The sequence below is a fragment of the Stegodyphus dumicola genome, chromosome 7 (assembly GCF_044657685.1).
Source record: "Stegodyphus dumicola isolate Sdum_Otavi_A_Nest chromosome 7, ASM4465768v1".
NCBI classification, from domain to species: Eukaryota; Metazoa; Arthropoda; class Arachnida; order Araneae; family Eresidae; genus Stegodyphus; species Stegodyphus dumicola.
The window spans coordinates 204408678-204427847 of record NC_140774.1 but is presented as its reverse complement, the minus strand read 5'-3'; the positions used below and the strand labels follow the sequence as shown (position 1 = coordinate 204427847).

The following is a 19170-nucleotide window of genomic DNA, read 5'->3' as shown; positions in this document are numbered from 1 at the left end:
GGCACACGAGTGAAATTTTGCCACCACTCCTTTCCCTGTAACATAAACCATTTCAAAATGCCCACCAACCAGCAAATAAAACGATTAATCTTTAGATTATGGTAACTTGGCGATTTTTTGGCAACCAGCCCTGCTAGTTTTTGTTTGGACGCCATTTTGTTTTCACGAAGTAAAGGCATGTTTTTTTTTCAACTCAAAATTTTTTCCCAACAATCTGCTAGCCGAATTACGCTTATGCTAGAACTTTTATGGAACAAAAGTGCTTAATCATGACCAAAATTAGGTGCGAAATTGGGAGAAAGTGCAAAATCGCAAACTGCTTGCCGCATTTTTAAGAATTACACATACATGGTATCCATGCACACATCGACCTATTTTCACTTAGAAAAACATCCCAGAATTGCACAAAAATAGTATTGCGCAAACTCTTGACTTTATCCATGTGCACTGCTCAAGTCCCAGCTAGTAACTTTTATCGCCTTACCAAAATGTCGCCATATTCCAAAGATTACCTACCTGTTACCATATTTCAAAGATTAGCCAATAAAACTACTAGAGCAAAATCAAGAGTCCACATCAAAAGCGTTGCCATACAAACAACATCACCCCCAAAACTATCGCAGAACACTCAATCGTGCCAAAAACCAGCACAGAACACATATCATCACATTGACGACCTGAGGTCGTTTATAAGAGTAGTTAGTACCAGCATTTATATAAGTAATAATCCATTTCATGAACCTAACAAATTTGAAATTCTAAATGTTGCATTCCGTACGGCATTAAAGCTATTTAAAGTAAACTGTTTACAGAACTAATGTAAATAAATAAAGAGTATTCCTGATGCTTATGTTATATAGACCCATTGCAGATAAGAAAGCATGAGCTCTTTTTAATTTGATTTAATTTTTTTTAATCATTTTTTACTTCATCTTGTGGAATCAAATTTTGCAGTGAAAATGCAATCACCCTGCAAACATTTTTGCATTTCATTTTTAAATAGCTCATAAGAACTGAAAGAAATGGCCAAGAACAGTTACTTAGAGCTCATTACCTTGTAGGAAGACTCTCATTCTTTTTGGTAACATACACTCTAATAGTCCAAACTCTAAATAGAACTAAGTGAATTATTGCTATGTCTAGAATGCAACAGAAACGTGAGAACTCAAATAGTTGAACAGAAGGCACTCCTGCTGCTTACAAGGGAAGAATAAGGGATTGACTGAAGGGAAGAATGATCCCTGGAGAAAGAATGGATGATTAAGTGTCTAGGTGGCATGGAGACACTCAAAATATGTGTCGAACCGAAAGTCCTCTCGAGAGGTTGGTGGTAGGAGAAGAGGGGCCGGAGACTCTTGAAAGTCAACACCCTCTGCGGTGTTTTCCTTCAGAATTAGAGGTAGAACGTAGTGTCATACTGTCACTGCAGTACTGTAACATACTGCAGTACTATTGCACAAAGTCGTACCATCACCTGTATGGTTCCAAAGGCTCTTGCCAACGACAGGAGCAATCTTATCTCCTTGTTATGATGAATTTCATGAGCTTGCTCTGATTTCATACAAGCAATATTAGTCACAAAAACAACAACTATATTTTTTTTATCGAGTTGTTTTGATTTTATTCCAATTTTGATGTATGTTCTTCCCATTAAACTGTTACATTACAGTTTTGGTTTATAGTATTACTTCTTAATTATTTAATTACTTTTGTAGCATGCTGCATGACTTTAGCAATTTATAATCTTCATTTTGAAATTTTTAAACTCTTGTTTATTAAATATATATTATATATAATACAAATATATGAAATAACTTTTTAATTTTTCATGCAGATTTTTACTGACACCGATAATGTTGCATTTTATCCAGATTGCATATTTAGAAAACATTTTACTTTATCATTTTAACTAATTTTTGTCAAATCAGGTTTTGGCCATCTCTATTGATTATATTATCATATATGAATTCTTCTGAAAGTCTATCTTATTAGTTTTCATTAATGTATTATATATATAATATTATAACTTAACACCAGTATTATAACTGATATGCTTGCAACCAGTATTATAACTGATATGTGTAGTTCTTAATAAATATAGGTAATGTTTTAAACCTATATTTATTAAGAACTACACATATCTTACTTAACCCTCTGAACATATAAACTACACATATCTTACTTAACCCTCTGAGCGGCACAGGTTTTTGGATCTGTCATGAAGACCTGTATTTATGCAGCTTTTACTAGCTAAATTTATATAATTACTTATTTTAGCCTCTACTTTCATAAACTTTCATTCATTAAGATTACATTTACATTATCAAAGAAATTAAGAAAGCAAAAAGCTATAAGCTAATATGTATCAGGTAACAAAAAATCTCGTGCTCGAATAAAGCCGGTCATGCCGCTCAGAGGGTTAAACAGTTCAGACAATACAGAAATACAACAATGAAGATGTCTTCCATAACTATTATAACTTATAATTCCATAAATATTATAACATAAAACACAAAAATCTACAAAATTGAAGTCTCAGCAATACCCCTTCCCTGAATACCTAAAGGAAAACTGTACATTAAAAAAAAAAAAAAAAAAAAAAAAAAAAAACATAGTAAAATTACTCTTGTATAAGAAATTAAATAAATAGTTAAAAAATAAAATAACAAAATTATTCTCGTATAATACACTAAATTTTTTTGGTTAATATAAATAATTTTGATATAATTGTTTTATATAAAATAAAAAATTTATTTACTTGTACTGAATAAGTGGCTGCAAATACGCAGGCTGGAATTCAAGCAGTTCCCCATATTTTAAAGTATCCATTGTTGGGTATGAAACCTCTGCTTCTATTGCTTCCCAGCAACCGAACAACCAAGACAGTTGAGATACAGCATAGTGATATGAATCTGAAGAACTAGAACAAATTTTATATTAATTTTTAGATGACTATATACATCAACAATGAAATGCAGATAATAAATATACACATTTTACCTAAAGTACAATTTCAATTGTTAGGATTACTGGTTCTTTTTAAGCAAAACTAAATCTGTTGTTAGTTTATACCTAGGGTTTTTTTTTTTTTTTAATCTTTTAGTAGATTTAAATAGCATTTAAAAATAAAAGATGTCTGATAAACTAGAAGAAATCTCACATTAGTCTTTAGACAACTAAATATTTTGAGCTACATTTCAGAAGCAGGCAATAAATATATATAAATTTTACTTGCGGTAGAATTTTAATCATCCAGATAGCTTGTTCTTTTTAAGTGAAGTAAAATTAAACCCATTGCAGGTTTATTTATAGATTTTTTACAATTGATTTAAATAAACATAAACAAACAAATAAAATGCAAAGTACTTTACATATTTTTAAAAAAAGTACTTTACAGTCTTAAATGAATATGAACAGGGATGTAGCTGGGGGGCAAGGGGGGACATCTGTCCTCAGGTGCAGCATCCAGGGGCATCAAATTGATGTTGTGAATTTTTAAAATGAAACATTTTCCACTCTTGGTAAACAGGAAGGGAGGAATTTTCAACTGTCCCCAGGTACTGAATATCCTAGCAATAGCTCTGAATGTGAACAATATACGTATTGGCTGTAATGTTCAGAAAATATGAAATTTGTAAAGAAATTATTAAATAATTAAATTGCTCATTTTATTAATTCACACTACTAAGAATATGTCTTACTTTAACATTGCCAAAAAGAAAAGTCAAATAACTTGTTTACTAAAATGGGGAAAATAAATAAAAATAAAGAATAGCATTCTTTGGTAATTTTCCATTTCACCGGCGCAAATATCCCCAAGCAGACTTTATTGGCGACAACATACAGTACACACATAAAAAATGTTAACAAATGTTAGTTCTAAGAATTTTTTATTTTGAAGGCATAAGCATTTTAATATCATTTAAAATTTTGTAAAAAGCCAATAAATAAAGACAATAAATTTGTAGAAGGACATTAATTTAAGAATTTACTGTGCTTTCATGGTACTATATTTTGATTCGCCGATTCATATCCCGTGACCACAAGTGATCTCATCTCATGTAAACTACGCTAAAAAATATAATTCTCTCGGTATTTATCTACATTAATTTCAAGTTAAATCTTAATTTGGAATACAAGTTTAAATGCAATAATTATTTCAATTCGTACGAATAGCTTACTCAGAAATCACGTAAAACCGCAGTGCTTTACTTTGCTAGTGCATTCTCATTAGAATTGATGAATTTAACCTTTGACTTTACCTTTTCTATATTTTCGCCTTCGGGTGAGCGTTGTGATTGCATCCTAATCGACTTAATTACTGTGAATAGCCTTACGGCATAAAACTGAACTATCTGGTAAAATTTCTATGTAATTGTATGCCAGTGTTGAAAGAAACAATCAATCTGATAAGAAATGGCTGCGATTTAGGTTACAGCTATTTCTGGTGTCAAGAGAAGACATCTATTGAATTTTGTAACTCCAGCTGAAGCTGAACGATAATACAACTGTAGACTGGAACAGTTACATGCATAAGATGTGTGCCGCAGCTGTAATTACTTGGCCTAAGTTGAAAACCAATAGATGTGGCAAAATTATTGAAGTAGACAAAAAGCCTTTTCAGTAGAAGAAAGAATAATGTTGGACATGTTCTTCTGCTACAGTGGGTTTTCGGCGGATTGTGCAGAGAATCAAATGAATGTTTCTTAATCGCTGCTCCAGATCGATCAGCAAATCCTTATTGAACGTCATAAAAGATAATATTGCAGAAGGAAACATTATTCAGACTGACTGCTGGAAATCATATAAGTAGGATGACTAGTGAGATGCCGGCTTTGAACATTTTACTGTGAACCCCAACGTACAGTTTTGTCGACCCCAAAAGCGGGTGTCATATACAAATAATAAAGCGGCTGTGGGGGCTCCAGTGGCTAGAGCGGCAACAGTGCTAAATGGTATAATAAATGCTAACGGGGCTCTGCTCGACAGCATTTCGATTTTCATTTGTCTAAATTAAGGTAGAGATGTTTGCACCAGAAAACTGAAATTTTCTCTGCAATGTCGGAAGATGTCAAATATTTTATGCATTCCATTTAATTTCACTTATGTTTAGCTCCTTTTTTTATAAATTAAAATAATAAAAAAAATGTATTATATGAAATTAATGTTTCATCAAATTAAATTAATAATCTTAGTAGTTAATTACTATCACGCTTTCTTACAGTTGTGTTTAGCCTTTTTTTAAGTTATAACAACAAAATAACGAGATAGTTATTTACTATTATGCTTTCATTCAGTTATGTTTAGCCCTTTATTTTTGTAAATTAAAATAATAATAAATGCTTTATATAAAATTAACCTTTCATAATTCGAAATAATAATCTTAGATATTTATTTACTATTATGGGCTAATCTTTGGAATATGGTAACAGGTAGTTTGGCGACATTTTGGTAAGGTGATAAAGGTTACTAGCTAGGACTTTAGCCGTGTACATGGATAAAGTCAAGAGTGTGCGCAATGCCATTTTTGTGCAATTCTGGGATTTTTATAAGTGAAAATAGGTCGACATGTACATGGATACCGTGTACGTGCAATTCTTAAAAATGCGGCAAGCAGTGGGCGATTCTACACTTTTCCCAATTTCGCACCTAATCTTCGTCATGATTAAGCACTTTTGTTCCATAAAAGTTCTAGCATAAGCGTAATTCGGCTAGCAGATTGTTGGAAAAAAATGTTGAGTAAAAAAAAAGCCTTTACTTCGTGAAAACAAAATGGCGTCCAAAACAAAACTAGCAGGGTTGGTCGCCAAATTTTCGCCAATTACCATAATCCAAAGATTAACCCTATCATGCTTCCTTTCTTGCGTTAGGGTTACCATAATTAGTTTTGGCATCAACAACAATTTGGAGATTTTTTATGGTCTCTATAATGAAATTATACCAAGTATTATTATAACAAAAAACCATTTACAATTATAAAACCCAACAAAACACAAGGCAGCACATAGCAAAAAGGTACCATGGTATGCATGTGATAGTTGTCTTGCTTAAAGGAAAATTCAGCAAAAATATGAAAATTGCTGAAACAGACAAAAGCACATTCACAACAGGTAAAACCCTGAATAGATAGCTGGAAGTCTAAATTGCAAAATAAATGCATCTCATTTATTTGCTCTTGTCATTCTAACAAAATCTTAAAGGGTTGGGGCACTGACAAAAATATTATTTTTCAGATTGTGAAGCTTCACTAATGGAAAAGTGAAATATTAAAACAACATCAACCAGTTAAAATTAAAACAACATCAACCAGTTCTGTCTTATTCAGATAAAAACACAATTTGCATTTTAAACATAAATTATATTTTTTGATAGACATTTTTAAGAATTCACAACAGCAAGAACACATCTGCTTGCTTCGACAAGCATAGTGTAAGCATCTGAGTACAACTTACATCACATTCACCATTTCTATGAAGGAAATTTGGATATTGATTTCAAAGGCTTCAGATAGAATTAACTTCAAGCTTATTGAGAAAGAAATACAAGGAAGGATAATACAATTTTCTTTGATAAAAATTCAAAAAAGCTTAAATTTTACGATATTCAGATAAATTAATATTTATTTTCAGTGCATTTTATGACAAAGAATCATTCAATTCATGCATTTTGAAAATCTTAGATAGTCAAACTTCTAATTGCTATTTAAAAGAACTGAAAGATTAAATGCATTCAACATGAAAATATTTAAGATTGTTTTCTAGAATTACCAGTGAAACTTCTGAAAAGTATGAGCTTCTTTTTCATTAAACATAGTTTTCTTGATTTATATGGTTTAATTTACCTTTTCCAGTTTTCATACAGATTTGCAAAAATCAGGTACTTATGATATACTTTCTATATCATTGCCATCTTATTTTATTACACAACAAAACATTTCAGTTTTTTTTTTTTTTTTCATTAAAAATGAGAAATTCAAATTGAAAAACAAAATTTAAGTATTTTGTAATACTCACTGAAAATAAATAAACTTATGTGAACACTAACTGATAAATAAAACTTTTATTTAATTAATATGTTATCCAGTATGCGTTCTATTGCAGTACTTTTATGTTACAATATCGTAAGTCTCAATTTATTATACACAAGATATTTCCTGTTTTGCAATCCACAGCAATATCTTAAACCTAATATAGTGTATAAATGTTTTTAAACACACTTTCAAAAATGTTGTCTATATTTATTTTAAGAACAAGATAACTCAATTACATATAATTACTTAAATCGATATCTTATATTTCTTGATTAATTATTATACATTATACAAATTAATTTTAAAAGAGTTTATTTTTGTTTAACAGTTTACCTTAATATCTCAGTTAAGAAAATTAAAAGCTCAAAGAATATGTGTGCTAGAATTACATGCAAAAAATGACTTTACCTCATTATATTTTCACTTGAAGCTGTGCGTTTTAAAAAAAAAATCGAATCGTGATACAAATTATAAGCTTCACTTTGCTTCCTTTTTAAATTTCCGACTTGTGCTAAATAAAACTAGATTTTACATTCCCGAAGGAAACTCTAATTTTTCTGAGAACTTTGATTTCCGCACAAATTCATTTCCACCAATCACAGCAGAGCAAATACATCAGAGCTTCCTACACATTAATAAGAAGGAAGCTCTATTTGATTTTTTTCACAATGTGTACGTGCATTATTTGGAATTACGCTGATTCATTGTAGGCGGTTTTTACTCTAGAGAAAGAAAGGATGTTCCACCAAAACTTATAATCACAGCAACTCATAATTTTAAGCACAGAATTGAAGAAACAACATTAAATGTTTCTTCAATTCTGTGCACAACTATATATTTAATAGATACCTTATTGTATTATTGCTACCTTATATTATTTGCTGCATGTGATGTATTTGTAGCTAAGTTCTACGTAACATGAAGTTAAATTACTTTAAGTAGATTTTCATGTTTTGAATGAAATGTGATTTCTCGTGAAATATAATTTGAATCGTAGTAATTACTGCTTTTTAGTAGTACTCTAGAGCAAGAAAGGCTGTTTCACAAAAACTTATAATCACAATAACTCATAATTTAAAGCAGAGATAATACACTTCAGGCTCCGCGCTTTTTTTTTTTTAAATAAATAAAAATAAATCCCTTAATTGAAGTGAAAGTCCTAGTGTATCGTTTAAGGATTTGACTAATTCAAAGGTTTATATTATATTTTAAAAGAAAAATTCATAGAAAATGAAATAAAACTTTTTATTATTAAAAATAATCACACTTTTTCTGTTCTTTATATGTACGATTTATAGAATATAGATAATAATAAAATAAAATTGAAGACAATTGCGCAACTCAACGTGTTGTTTTGTTACACCGGCTTGGCTTCGTTATAACAATAAGGCTCCTCTGACGAAGAGCCATACTTACTTACTGTTAGTTTAGGAGAGATTCACATATTATTTAAAACTTTAAATAATATTTTATTTTTTGGATTTTAAGTATTTCCGTATTCTCTAGTTTTACCTACAGTACTTATGTTAGTAACTCTGCATTAAGCAACCGATTTCCATATTACTTGAAAACATTTGACATTTTATGATGTCTGGTATCATAATATTTCCGGCTGTTAATAGATATTTGCTCAAAATCCTTGATTATAATGGTGCGGGTATTTTTGCTTATGGTAGTCGTTGTGACATTTACTTCATAAATCTTCAAAATAACGTACCAACAATTCTTGATGAAAAGTCCATTTTAGATGCTCATGACATTAAAGTGACTGCACTTTCGTTTTGCAAAAACAAAGATGTTAATCTTCTTGCATCTACTGGAGAAGATCATGTAATAAAAATTTGGGATTTTGAAACGAATACTTGCATTATTAAAACAGAAGTTAAAGAAGTAAGTTAAATTATGTGCACTATTGTTAGTTTGATTTGCTAGTTATGCTCTTTTAAATATTTTGTGGCAATAAAAATTCTAATTTTTAGTTATTAGCTACTTCATCCTAGTAATGTAATGGTTTCTTATTGTTTGGTGTGCATATATATGGTTGCATATGAACATTATCAACATGAAAATATGTTTTTATAGTATAATTATTATTTTTACGATAATTACTCTATAAATACCTATTTAAACCTTGAATGTTTAAATTTGATATTGGGTATGGGGAGGGATATATGTGTATTCTCGAGTTTTGGAAAAGAAATATGTTGCCAGTGGTGGGATTCAGCTTGTTGACATCTAATTTAGAACTGTTTTCAAAAATACTTTCAGTTTTCCAAACCAGTTGTTAAACTTGAATTGTAATATTTTTAAGAGAATTTATGACTACTTAATAACTAATTTTATAATTTATCTTGTCACAAATTGGTTATTAAAATTTTTGAATCCAATCACTGGGTGTCCCATTTTAAAGTCAAGAATCAAGAGTAATTGCTTTGTTAATTAACCTTTAACTACTGTGACTTAAATTGTCGCATAACTACTGTGAGCGGTCTCTCAGACCGCTTCTGCTAAAAACAAAATAAGATATTGTTTTACTTTTCTTATTTGAATAAATGTTATTTAATTTCATATATTTAACTTTTACATGAAGATATAAAGCAATTTTTATACTTAAATCAGTTCATTAGAATAAAATATATACTATGATAATAATTCCTTTGCTTACATATCTGGATGGAAGAAGTAAATTTTAAAATTCAACATTTTTATTTTACATTAAAATTTGCGATAAGAATGCTTTAATAAGAATATAGAAAACTAATTTTTATTTTAAAAATTATAATTCGAGCTGCATTTTATACATACTTTTCTACTGCATTGTAGACACACTGGTTCTTTGCATTCTATACATTTGTAAGCTGTTTTCCTTTTTTTTTTTTTTTCTCGATGCACAAATATAGCAATTTCTTTTTTTATCTAATTTATCATCTTCGATCGCAATGTTTCCTTCATCATCATTTATTCCGAAAACTCTTCTTATTGTAAGTTTGAGTTTTTTAGGTAAAAATGCTGAAGTTATCCTCCGTTTTACATGAGACTGCACCAACTGAATTGCTAATGAAATCTTTTTGTTTATTTTTGGAGCCAATGGGATAAGATTGAAAAGATAGTGGGATAAGATTAAGATTTCCTGCACGCATTTGAAGCAATTTCAAGAATATTTATAAAAAAGTAAAATATGTAACAACCACGAAAAGTGAACTTTATCGGCCTTTATATCATTAGTGAATTAGTGTTTTTTATCTTTAGTGAAATTTGAATCGTATCAGCTGTTATCGGTCCCACAGACTGCTAAGGGGGAGAAATTTTTAAAAAATAAAAGAAGAAATAGAGCTAGCCAAACGCAACTTGGTATGTGACCTTGGACAACTGTTTTAGGAAGGTACTAAGAATGGCAACATCCATTAATTATTCTAAGAGGTGGAAGCATTTAATGTAAAATGTCGTGCTGTCTCACAGACCGCTCACAGCAGTTAAAGGTTAAATAAAAAAGCATTGTTGAAAATTCAGAAAGTTTTAATTTCATTGGAGATGGGTGCCCCTTGTTTTTTGGCGATTATGTTTTGACGCCAAGATCGGTGCCAGGAAGGCACAATTTCAAGATGGCCGCTACACAAAACCAAAATAAGAAGTCAAGGAATTGCACAAACTCTGTGTCCATGTACACATTGATCTGCTTTCACTTAAAAAAAATTCTAGAATTGTACAAACTAGGCATTGTGCACTGCCTTAAATTTGTCCATGTATACATCAATGTATTTTCATTTAAATAAAATCAGGAAGCTAAAACAAAGTTAAAACTATCATGGTAACCAGAAGTAAGGTATAATCGCCAATTAAAATTACATAAACACCACACACACAAAAAAAGTACATTAAAAATAGTATAAATTTCCTAAAATAATTTTATGTGAGGTTAAAAATATGTTTGAGTAAAGTGCAAAATCGCCCACTTATTTTTTTTTTGCACTTTTTACAAGAGTAAGAAGGATTGGATTTTTGTCAATTTTCTTTCACTTTGTAAGTGAAAATAGGTCAATGTGTACATGGATACTGAGTATGTGCAATTCTTAACCTTCCAGTGCGCACGCTTGGCAATTTTACATGAGCACACACGCGAGTGTCGTATTTTTTACGACATCCGTTATTTTACCGTTTTGGGTACGAAAAACGACAGAAATGAGTGAATATTGATAATAAATTTCTTAAGAAATAAAATATTAATCTTCTTATTGCAAAATACAAATGTTATCGCATTCAAATATAAGTAAAAGTTCTTAGGTAAAAGTATAGTTTAGGGTACCCCTTGGCGATTTTTGGCGGCACATGGATACTGATTTTTGGCAAAGCTTTGACTCGTTATTTTGGCTTGCCAAGTGCCAAAAGTCGCCGCTACACAAAGCCAAAATAGCAAGACAAACAGTTGCACAAACTCGGTATCCATGTATACATCGACTTATTTTCACTTACCCCCCCTGAATTTCACAAAAATGGCATTGCGCACTCCTTTGACTTTATCCATGTACACATCGACCTATTTCCACTTAAAAAAAAAATCTCAGAATTGCACAAACTGGCATTGCGCACTCCCTTTACTTTGTCCATGTACACATGGATATATTTTCACTTAAAAAGTAAAAGGAGCACCAAAGTCTACAATATAGGCAAAAAAATACATAATCTCAATAAAATACATTTTAAACCAAATAATAAAATATACATTTAAGCACTACCAAAAGCAAATATTCACTTACCATGATTTTCGAATTCGCTTCATACACCCAGAGCCACGTAAAAATCAAAATATCAATCATACTCAAATGACTTTTTTTCAAACCAGGTACTTTTTCTGATCGGACGCTTCACATAGTGACCATCTGAATTTTTCTTCCTACAAACCCATTCAAATCCATCTAAACCAGTGTTTCCCAACCTTTTTTGTGTTATGCCCCACCTAATCCTCTCTAAAATTTTTAAGCTCCCCCTATCATATACATAATTTTTATTATTTAAAAATTGAAATATTCATGAAAGAAACTTTAATGATAGCTTTTAGGAAGAAATGACTACGAAATTTTGTGAGCAAACACAGTAAGTGAACTTTAAAAACATGGAGAACTGAAATTCAAGAAAAAACTCATTTTAGTGAAAGTTTTTCATTTTAAGTATTAGTAATTTTTATTATTTAAATTTAGCGAGTTCCTTGCGCTTGATACTTGCTGAAAAGAAATTTTATGTCAGGTTCCAATGTAGATAACTTGAGTCTCAAGTCTCCTGCGTTCATTATATCCAACCGATTTTTTTTTTTTTTTTTAGCAGCAAATCATGTATGACACTAAATCAAAATATGAAGATGGAAACGGTAACAATAGTTCTCTCGCAAATTTTGTTGCATTTGGACATCTGATTCTGGTTTCCTCACAAAGCTATGTCATCTCTCCTTTTATATTAAATAAAATTTTAATTCACTCATCATTTTGCATTTCTGCAAGTTCTTCTTTTTACTGCATATTTGAAATAACAATCAAATCCACTAACATTGGCTGCACCATCCAAGTTGGGAAATAATTTGTTTTAAGTTACAAAATATTTTAAATCGGCCGATAAAATTTTCAGATGATTGACAATAACAAGTATAGCAGTAAGTCACATCACATGTTTGGAGCCAATGAGACTTTTCAAAATTTTAGTGGTAAAATAGTATATGCCTGACATAATTTTAACAAAAGATAATGAAACCAAATATCTTCCTTTTGCATCGACATCAGTTTTATTTGCTCTTTGAAGTTGTTTATTTAATATATTTAATTTTTCAAAGATATCGGCTAAATAACCCACAATTGCCTTGTTATCATCCGTTAACGGATTTTTCATTTCAGGTTTGTCGCTTATAAAATAACTAAGAGTATCAAATAGTTCCATAAACTTTTCCAAGCAGTTCCCTTTTGACAGCCTTCTTATTTCAGTGTGAAGTACAAGTCTCATATAGTCTTCATTTTGTTTTTCATAAAATCACTTGAAAAGACGTTCACATTTGGCCCTAGCTTTAATAGCATTGATACACTTTATAACTGAATTTAGTACTTCATTTAGAACAGGCGAATTGTTTTTAGCTACCAGGTTTTCTCTATGAATAACACAATGCACAAGAAGCATTTCTAGATTCTCATCTTTTATCAATTTTAAGCAACCTTTTTCTTATTCCGTGCTTTATTTTATTTTTCAACCATCATATTAGGAGCACCATCTGCAGTAGAAGATGTATTATATTTTTTATTGGTATATTTTTTATATCTAAGTAATTTTTAGCTTACTATACATATCTTTGGAGATAGTGGTGCTTTCTAATGATTTACAGAAGAACATTTCTTCGGCAAAATCCCTTTTATGAATATATTTTGCATAAGTTACAAGTACAGCCTCACTGTCTCTGAAAGTTGGTTCATCCATTTGCACCGAACATTTTCTTGGTTTCAGCCTTTCAACAAGTTGTATTTCAATATTCTCATTTAATCTTTCTTCTGTAAACAGTATTGTTATTTAGTGGCATAGCTTTAATGTCTTTTTTTTTTTAACAGTTTTAAATGCTGATATTGATGGTTTGATTCCATTCTCCCCTATAGTACGCCTTTTCCGAGATTAAGCGACGATTAATGAAATTTGATAAATAGCCTCAAGAGCACGATTAACAGTTACATTATGAGCAGTAAATAGAGACTTTAATATTACTCTTTTTCAAAAACTTTCCTTAAAGTGTGAAAATAATTCAAATCTGAATTAATATCAGCATGTGCCCCAGGACGACCTATTTTCATTGATTTGTTGGTCAGGCATTATTGGCATAAAAGACAAAAGTTGACCATTTAATGGACCGGGTATGAAACCAAATTTTAAATATGCCTCCGAATACCGACGAACGTTTTTTTTTCTTGTTTGCACCCTTCATTTCACTAAGGGCTGAAAGAAATAAATACAAGATCATTATAAAAAAGCTGAAAGCAGCTGCTGTTGCCATTCAAGGAAAGAATAATATACCGGTTGCTATTCCTACATTAAAAAATAAATTCATTGGCTGATATATGCGAGAAACGTCTGGAAAGCATAATGTGCCAGTTATTTAAATGCATTTAAATGTCATTTAATAAAAGCATTTAAATGTCCATATCTACAGCGAGAATTCTTTATAAAATATTTAAAATGCACCGCAATTTAAAATTTTTTACGTATACATCACTTACATTTTTCTTGATTTTGGGGAATAAAAAATGAAATTTCGAAAACTTTTGACTTCATGAAACATATTTAGAACGTCCTTTGTTCCCTTAAACTCTGGACGAGTCCATTTTCGAATTGCCCCTTTTAACAGTCGCATTGCCCCCTTGTGGGACGTGGGCCCCACGTTGGGAAACACGGATCTAAATGGTTTTAACACACACCACAAAAACGCTTAGCATCCCATGATTCAAAATTTCCCAGAATCATGCACCCGATTACGTCACAATAGGGTTTCCATAACATTCAACTACTCAGGCTACCATAAATGAAACAACAACTTCGCCATAATACAAGGGGTACCTTAAAGTCTACTCTACCCAGTTCTTATGTTAGTGAGATGGAATTGCAATGCAAGACTGAATTTGTCGTAAATTTTGCACATACGCGCATGCTGGAAGGCTAAAAACACGCCAAGCAGTGGAGGATTCCGCACTTTCCCCATATGTTTTTTTATGATATCCGATTAATCAAATGTGAAAAAACTTATATATATTAATTTTAGCTTCTTTTGTCTTGTATACTTTCCTGATAAGGTGTAAAGGTATCTAGTAGGTATAAAAGCATACAGCAGTATTTTAACCTTTGTTTAAATATTAATAACCATTGTTTTATTCATGGGAGATGAATATTTGTAGCTGTATGAGATTTGCAAGTAAAAAAAGCACTTTCATAATTTTAGTTTCCAAATTGTTCCAAACTTATGAATTTTCCATTTATAATTTGTTAATTATGTTCTTTTCCTATTATTTAAAAAAATTTTCTTTTTGTAGTTAATATTGCAAGCATTGCCAAGTGGGAAGGAAATAACATAACAAAATGATACACCACATGTGATTATGGCTGTTATCATTTGGCTCTTGTTATCGAATTGTCAAAGTCCCACCTGTATACATATGAAAACATGGAAAATACTTCGCTTATTGTGATCAACAGCTCAATCAATTTAATCAAAATATTACAGAATGAATTTTTTAAGCTGAAATAAAAGGGCCAAATCAAGCCAATATAGGTTACAAAAGTTGTCAAATGACAGAGAAAGTAAGGGGTTAAGTTTCCAAACAGCTTGGTTTCGATTTTGGTCAACCATTTAAAATTATGTCAAAAAGACACTTGTATGTAGAATTTGAAGGCACACAGTTTTTCATTTCCCCAATTAAAATTTTGCCTGGTTAGATGTGTTTATATTAAATTAATTATATTCATTCCATTGCTATTTAGAAGGCTTTTTTTCTCATCGTTTAGTGTTATCATTCAGTTAATGTTATCAAAATAACCATGGACAAACACAAACACATTAAGTGAGACCTGTAAATATAGTGTCAGAAGCACATTCCATTGTGACCTTTATTCTGTTTACCCTTTTCATGCTTTCTGGCTGATCTTTGGAATGTGGAAACAAGTGATTTGGCAGTGGTTTTTATGGCAATAAAGATTGCTACCTGGGAGTCGTAGGCTGCTATCACACGTCGGTTTGTTTCGGAAGAACAACTGTTTGGAACAATTTTTCTGCTTTGTCACCACAGCCAGATCGCTTTGGGGTTCGCACAGGGGGAACTGGTTCCCCATTACAAACAAGCTGATAGCATTCGAAAACAAACAACTTTCAATTTTTTTGGAAAGGAGAGAAAAAGTCACACGTCTTTCTTTTAGTAGTAAACCAGACTGAAAAATTGTCCGAAACAGTTGTTCGTGTGAAACAAACGCTGTGTGATCTTGATGTGTAGTAATCTTGAAAATTTTGGAGTAATGATTTCAAATACAACAACATACACCAAATAAATTCCATATTTTAAGCAACTAAGATATATATTTCAATGATTTTTTATTAGCTTAGTAAAATTGGATCCATAATTAAAATTTTATTTGATTTCAACCATTTTAATTTTTGCATTATGTATTTGTCTTCCTTTTTTTAAAAGAAATTTCATTGTTGCCAATTTAGAGAGTAAAACAGAACTCTTTTTTTTATTATTCTAATTTCTTTTACTGTTTATTTAATTATTTTAACTTTCATTTTAATTTCATTCTTAAAAAGAGATATAGGCACAATAAATATGTACAAACATGCACAAAATAAATATATATATGTGTGCGTTGGGCATTTTCGTAGATGTTCGTTCCTCAGTTTCAAAGATCCACTGTAATTTTGCTGCATTTTTGTTAAAATACTTCTCGTGTATGCTATAATTTATTGAAGTATAAAATTGTACATATGTAAAATTGGCTTGTCTCCCCTTTAATTTAGCTGTTCAAAAAACCATTAACGACTCAAAAATTAATACTAGGTGAAGTATTAGGTAGGCCCATACCATGTGTACATTTTTAACAAGTGTACATTTATGAATATTATTGACATCATTGTTAAAACTCCTGAAGCATTCTAATGGGCATTTCTTTCACTGAAGGCTGAAGCAGCTAAAATGCACTTTAGCATCAACCAAACAAAAACTAATTGTATATTATGCACTAAATCAAAATTTAAACATTCTTTCTTAAAAATTGATAAATGTAATTCAAAGTTGTTGAGTGTTTCACATACCTTTGTGATTAATATAAATAACAGTAACTCTTCTGAAATTTGTAACAGAGTAGTACTTCCTAAATGATGCTTCTTCGGTTTAAAGAAGTATCTGAAATCAAATTTTATCAAAAAAACAAACTGACAGTTTGAAAATGTTTAATTAGACTTCTTTTGTCTTATGAAGCTGGAACTTGGATATTGACTGAAAAAGATAAAGAAATACTTTCAATTTTTGTGAGAATGGTTTTGAGAAGCCTTGGTCGGAGGTATTCAAATAGATGGCATCTGGAGAAGAACTAATGCCGAAATCTGCAGGACGTAGGGGTTTCCAGACATTATAAATTTATCAGCATTCAAAGATTAAGATAGGCTGGTCACCTAATCACAATGCCATAAAAATAGAAGTACCAGAAAAAAAAGAAAAAAAAAAAAAAAAAAGAAAACTCATGTACAAACCAATATGCACTTGAAAGAGAGGAAGTCCCAAACTCAGATTACTACAGTGTCTGGAGAGAGACTTGTTTAATTTGAAGGTCATTAATTGGAAGATTAAGGTCAAGAGTAACACATTCTGGAATGATATTCTAATGTGCCCATCATGGGTTGTTGATTTTCTGAAGAAGACATGTATAAATTTATTCTGAAAAACACTAATTTCTGTATGTATTTATTCTACTATTTTAGTAAAAGTTTTGATCGCAGCTTCATCTAATGGGCATTTTGAAATACTTCAGCATATATTTAAAAATTTTTTCAGTTGTAAAGTGTTTTGGTTGAGTTGAAATGCTTAGAAACAATATGGAAAAATCATATTTCAAACAAGTGTTATTTTTGTTTTAAATTGCATTCTTTTAAAATTATTAAATGTAAAAAGTAGCTCTTCACATAAAACTGAAATTACCCCTAGTTTAGGACTGGGTACTTCAAGGTCATTTTCTTCTGGCTTCCTTTATAGCTGTAGTAATGACTACTGTTAAAGATGATTGAGAACTTTAATTTTCTAAAATCTCCCATCAATAAATTTCCCTTAATGCGATGATGCTCGTGTACATTGCAGTTGGAAATGAGAGAAGGGTGGGTATGACCTTGAAGTGCATATTTTAAAGTAACAGATGTGAGCTACGTAACAGAATATTATGATTATGATTAACGTGAATATTATGATTTAATCAAATGTAGTTTTTAAGACCATCCACAAATTTCACGATGAATGGTAAATGGCATAACTGTCTGAAATATGTTTTAAAAATAAATTATGTTTAAGATAACAAAATGTTTCTGTAATTGTTTTAAAAATAGATTGCAAAAAGAATTTTGATGCAAATGTAATAAGTAATATGATTTAGCCTTAATTATGGATAAGTATGACGTTGCAGCAGACTCTCAACATCTGCAGCCTCGATTGATTGTCAGTAAGCAATGTAAAGTGACACTTGTGACTGACAGTCATTCGAGGCTGCAGATGTTGTGCATTTGCTGGAACGTCACATTTATCCATAATTAAGGATAAATCGTATTACTTGTCAATACATTTGTACCAAAATTCATTTTGTAATTCTATATTGTGAGAAATAACATCTTTTGAATGGGGAAAAGAACAGCTGGATATGAAGGGCAAAACAGCAATAGAATAAAATGCTTACATGTAGGAGTATTCTAAAGAGCTTCTGGCAAAATTGAAGAGCCTAATAAAGTAGGAGAAATTGACATAGTCTTTTTAAAAAGTGGAAAAACAAATTGGGCCAAATACTTCTGCAGCAGTAGTTATTTAACCCTTTGATGCGCACAATATTATTTTAATATTTTTTAAGCTAAAAACTGTAGAAATTGAATATTATGATCATAGTGACAAAGAATATATGAATTTAAAAAAATCTACTCTTGCCCATTCTTCTGTGGGTGGTGGTCGCTCTGTGAAACCATCGCACGTCTAGGACTTTGAAACTTACTGAGGTAGTAGGGGAAAAAAATGTACCTTTCTCCGTGCACGTTTCGGATAAATGACAAAATTTACGTATTTAAAAAAAAAAAAAAATGTATGTAAGAATTGCATTATATATAATTTTTTTACATTATTTTACAAAGTAAATCGTCAGAAAAAAAAAATAAACATTTATGTAAATTTTTTGTAGCAGTGAAAATATAAGTACTTACATAATAAGGAAGTTTGGCTTAATGGATTAAAAAACACAGTAAAATAAAAAATAATAATAATAATAAAAAAAAGACTCATTTCCCCCCCCAAAGAACAAATTTTTTTGTGGCACTGTTCAAAGCATGTTTTGTCTTTTTGGTACATGCATAGACCCACATTGCACGTTTCACACATGTATCTTCTGTGAGG

The 19170-nt window shown here is 30.7% G+C and overlaps 2 protein-coding genes across 5 annotated transcripts in view; one reads left to right on the top strand and one right to left on the bottom strand.

Moving 5' to 3' along the window:
• The window catches only part of LOC118202888 (peroxynitrite isomerase THAP4-like), a 37538-nt gene extending 29391 nt beyond the window's left edge, over positions 1–8147 (bottom strand). Inside the window, exons 1-2 of one of the 3 annotated variants that reach the window (XM_035375104.2) lie at positions 7880–8147; positions 2759–2920 (exon numbers count right to left, since the gene is read on the bottom strand). In XM_035375104.2, coding sequence (XP_035230995.1) covers positions 2759–2829 — 71 coding nt within the window. In that variant the 5' untranslated portion in view covers positions 2830–2920; positions 7880–8147. Of the gene's footprint in view, positions 1–2758; positions 2921–7438; positions 7856–7879 lie in introns of those variants that run through there. The other 2 variants (XM_035375103.2, XM_035375102.2) reach the window with 2 other exon arrangements.
• A 250-nt stretch (positions 8148–8397) lies between these two features.
• The window catches only part of LOC118202890 (gem-associated protein 5-like), a 153800-nt gene continuing 143027 nt past the window's right edge, over positions 8398–19170 (top strand). Inside the window, exon 1 of one of the 2 annotated variants that reach the window (XM_085821266.1) lies at positions 8398–8920. In XM_085821266.1, coding sequence (XP_085677392.1) covers positions 8615–8920 — 306 coding nt within the window. In that variant the 5' untranslated portion in view covers positions 8398–8614. The remainder of the gene's footprint in view (positions 8921–19170) is intronic. The other variant, XM_085821265.1, reaches the window with a different exon arrangement.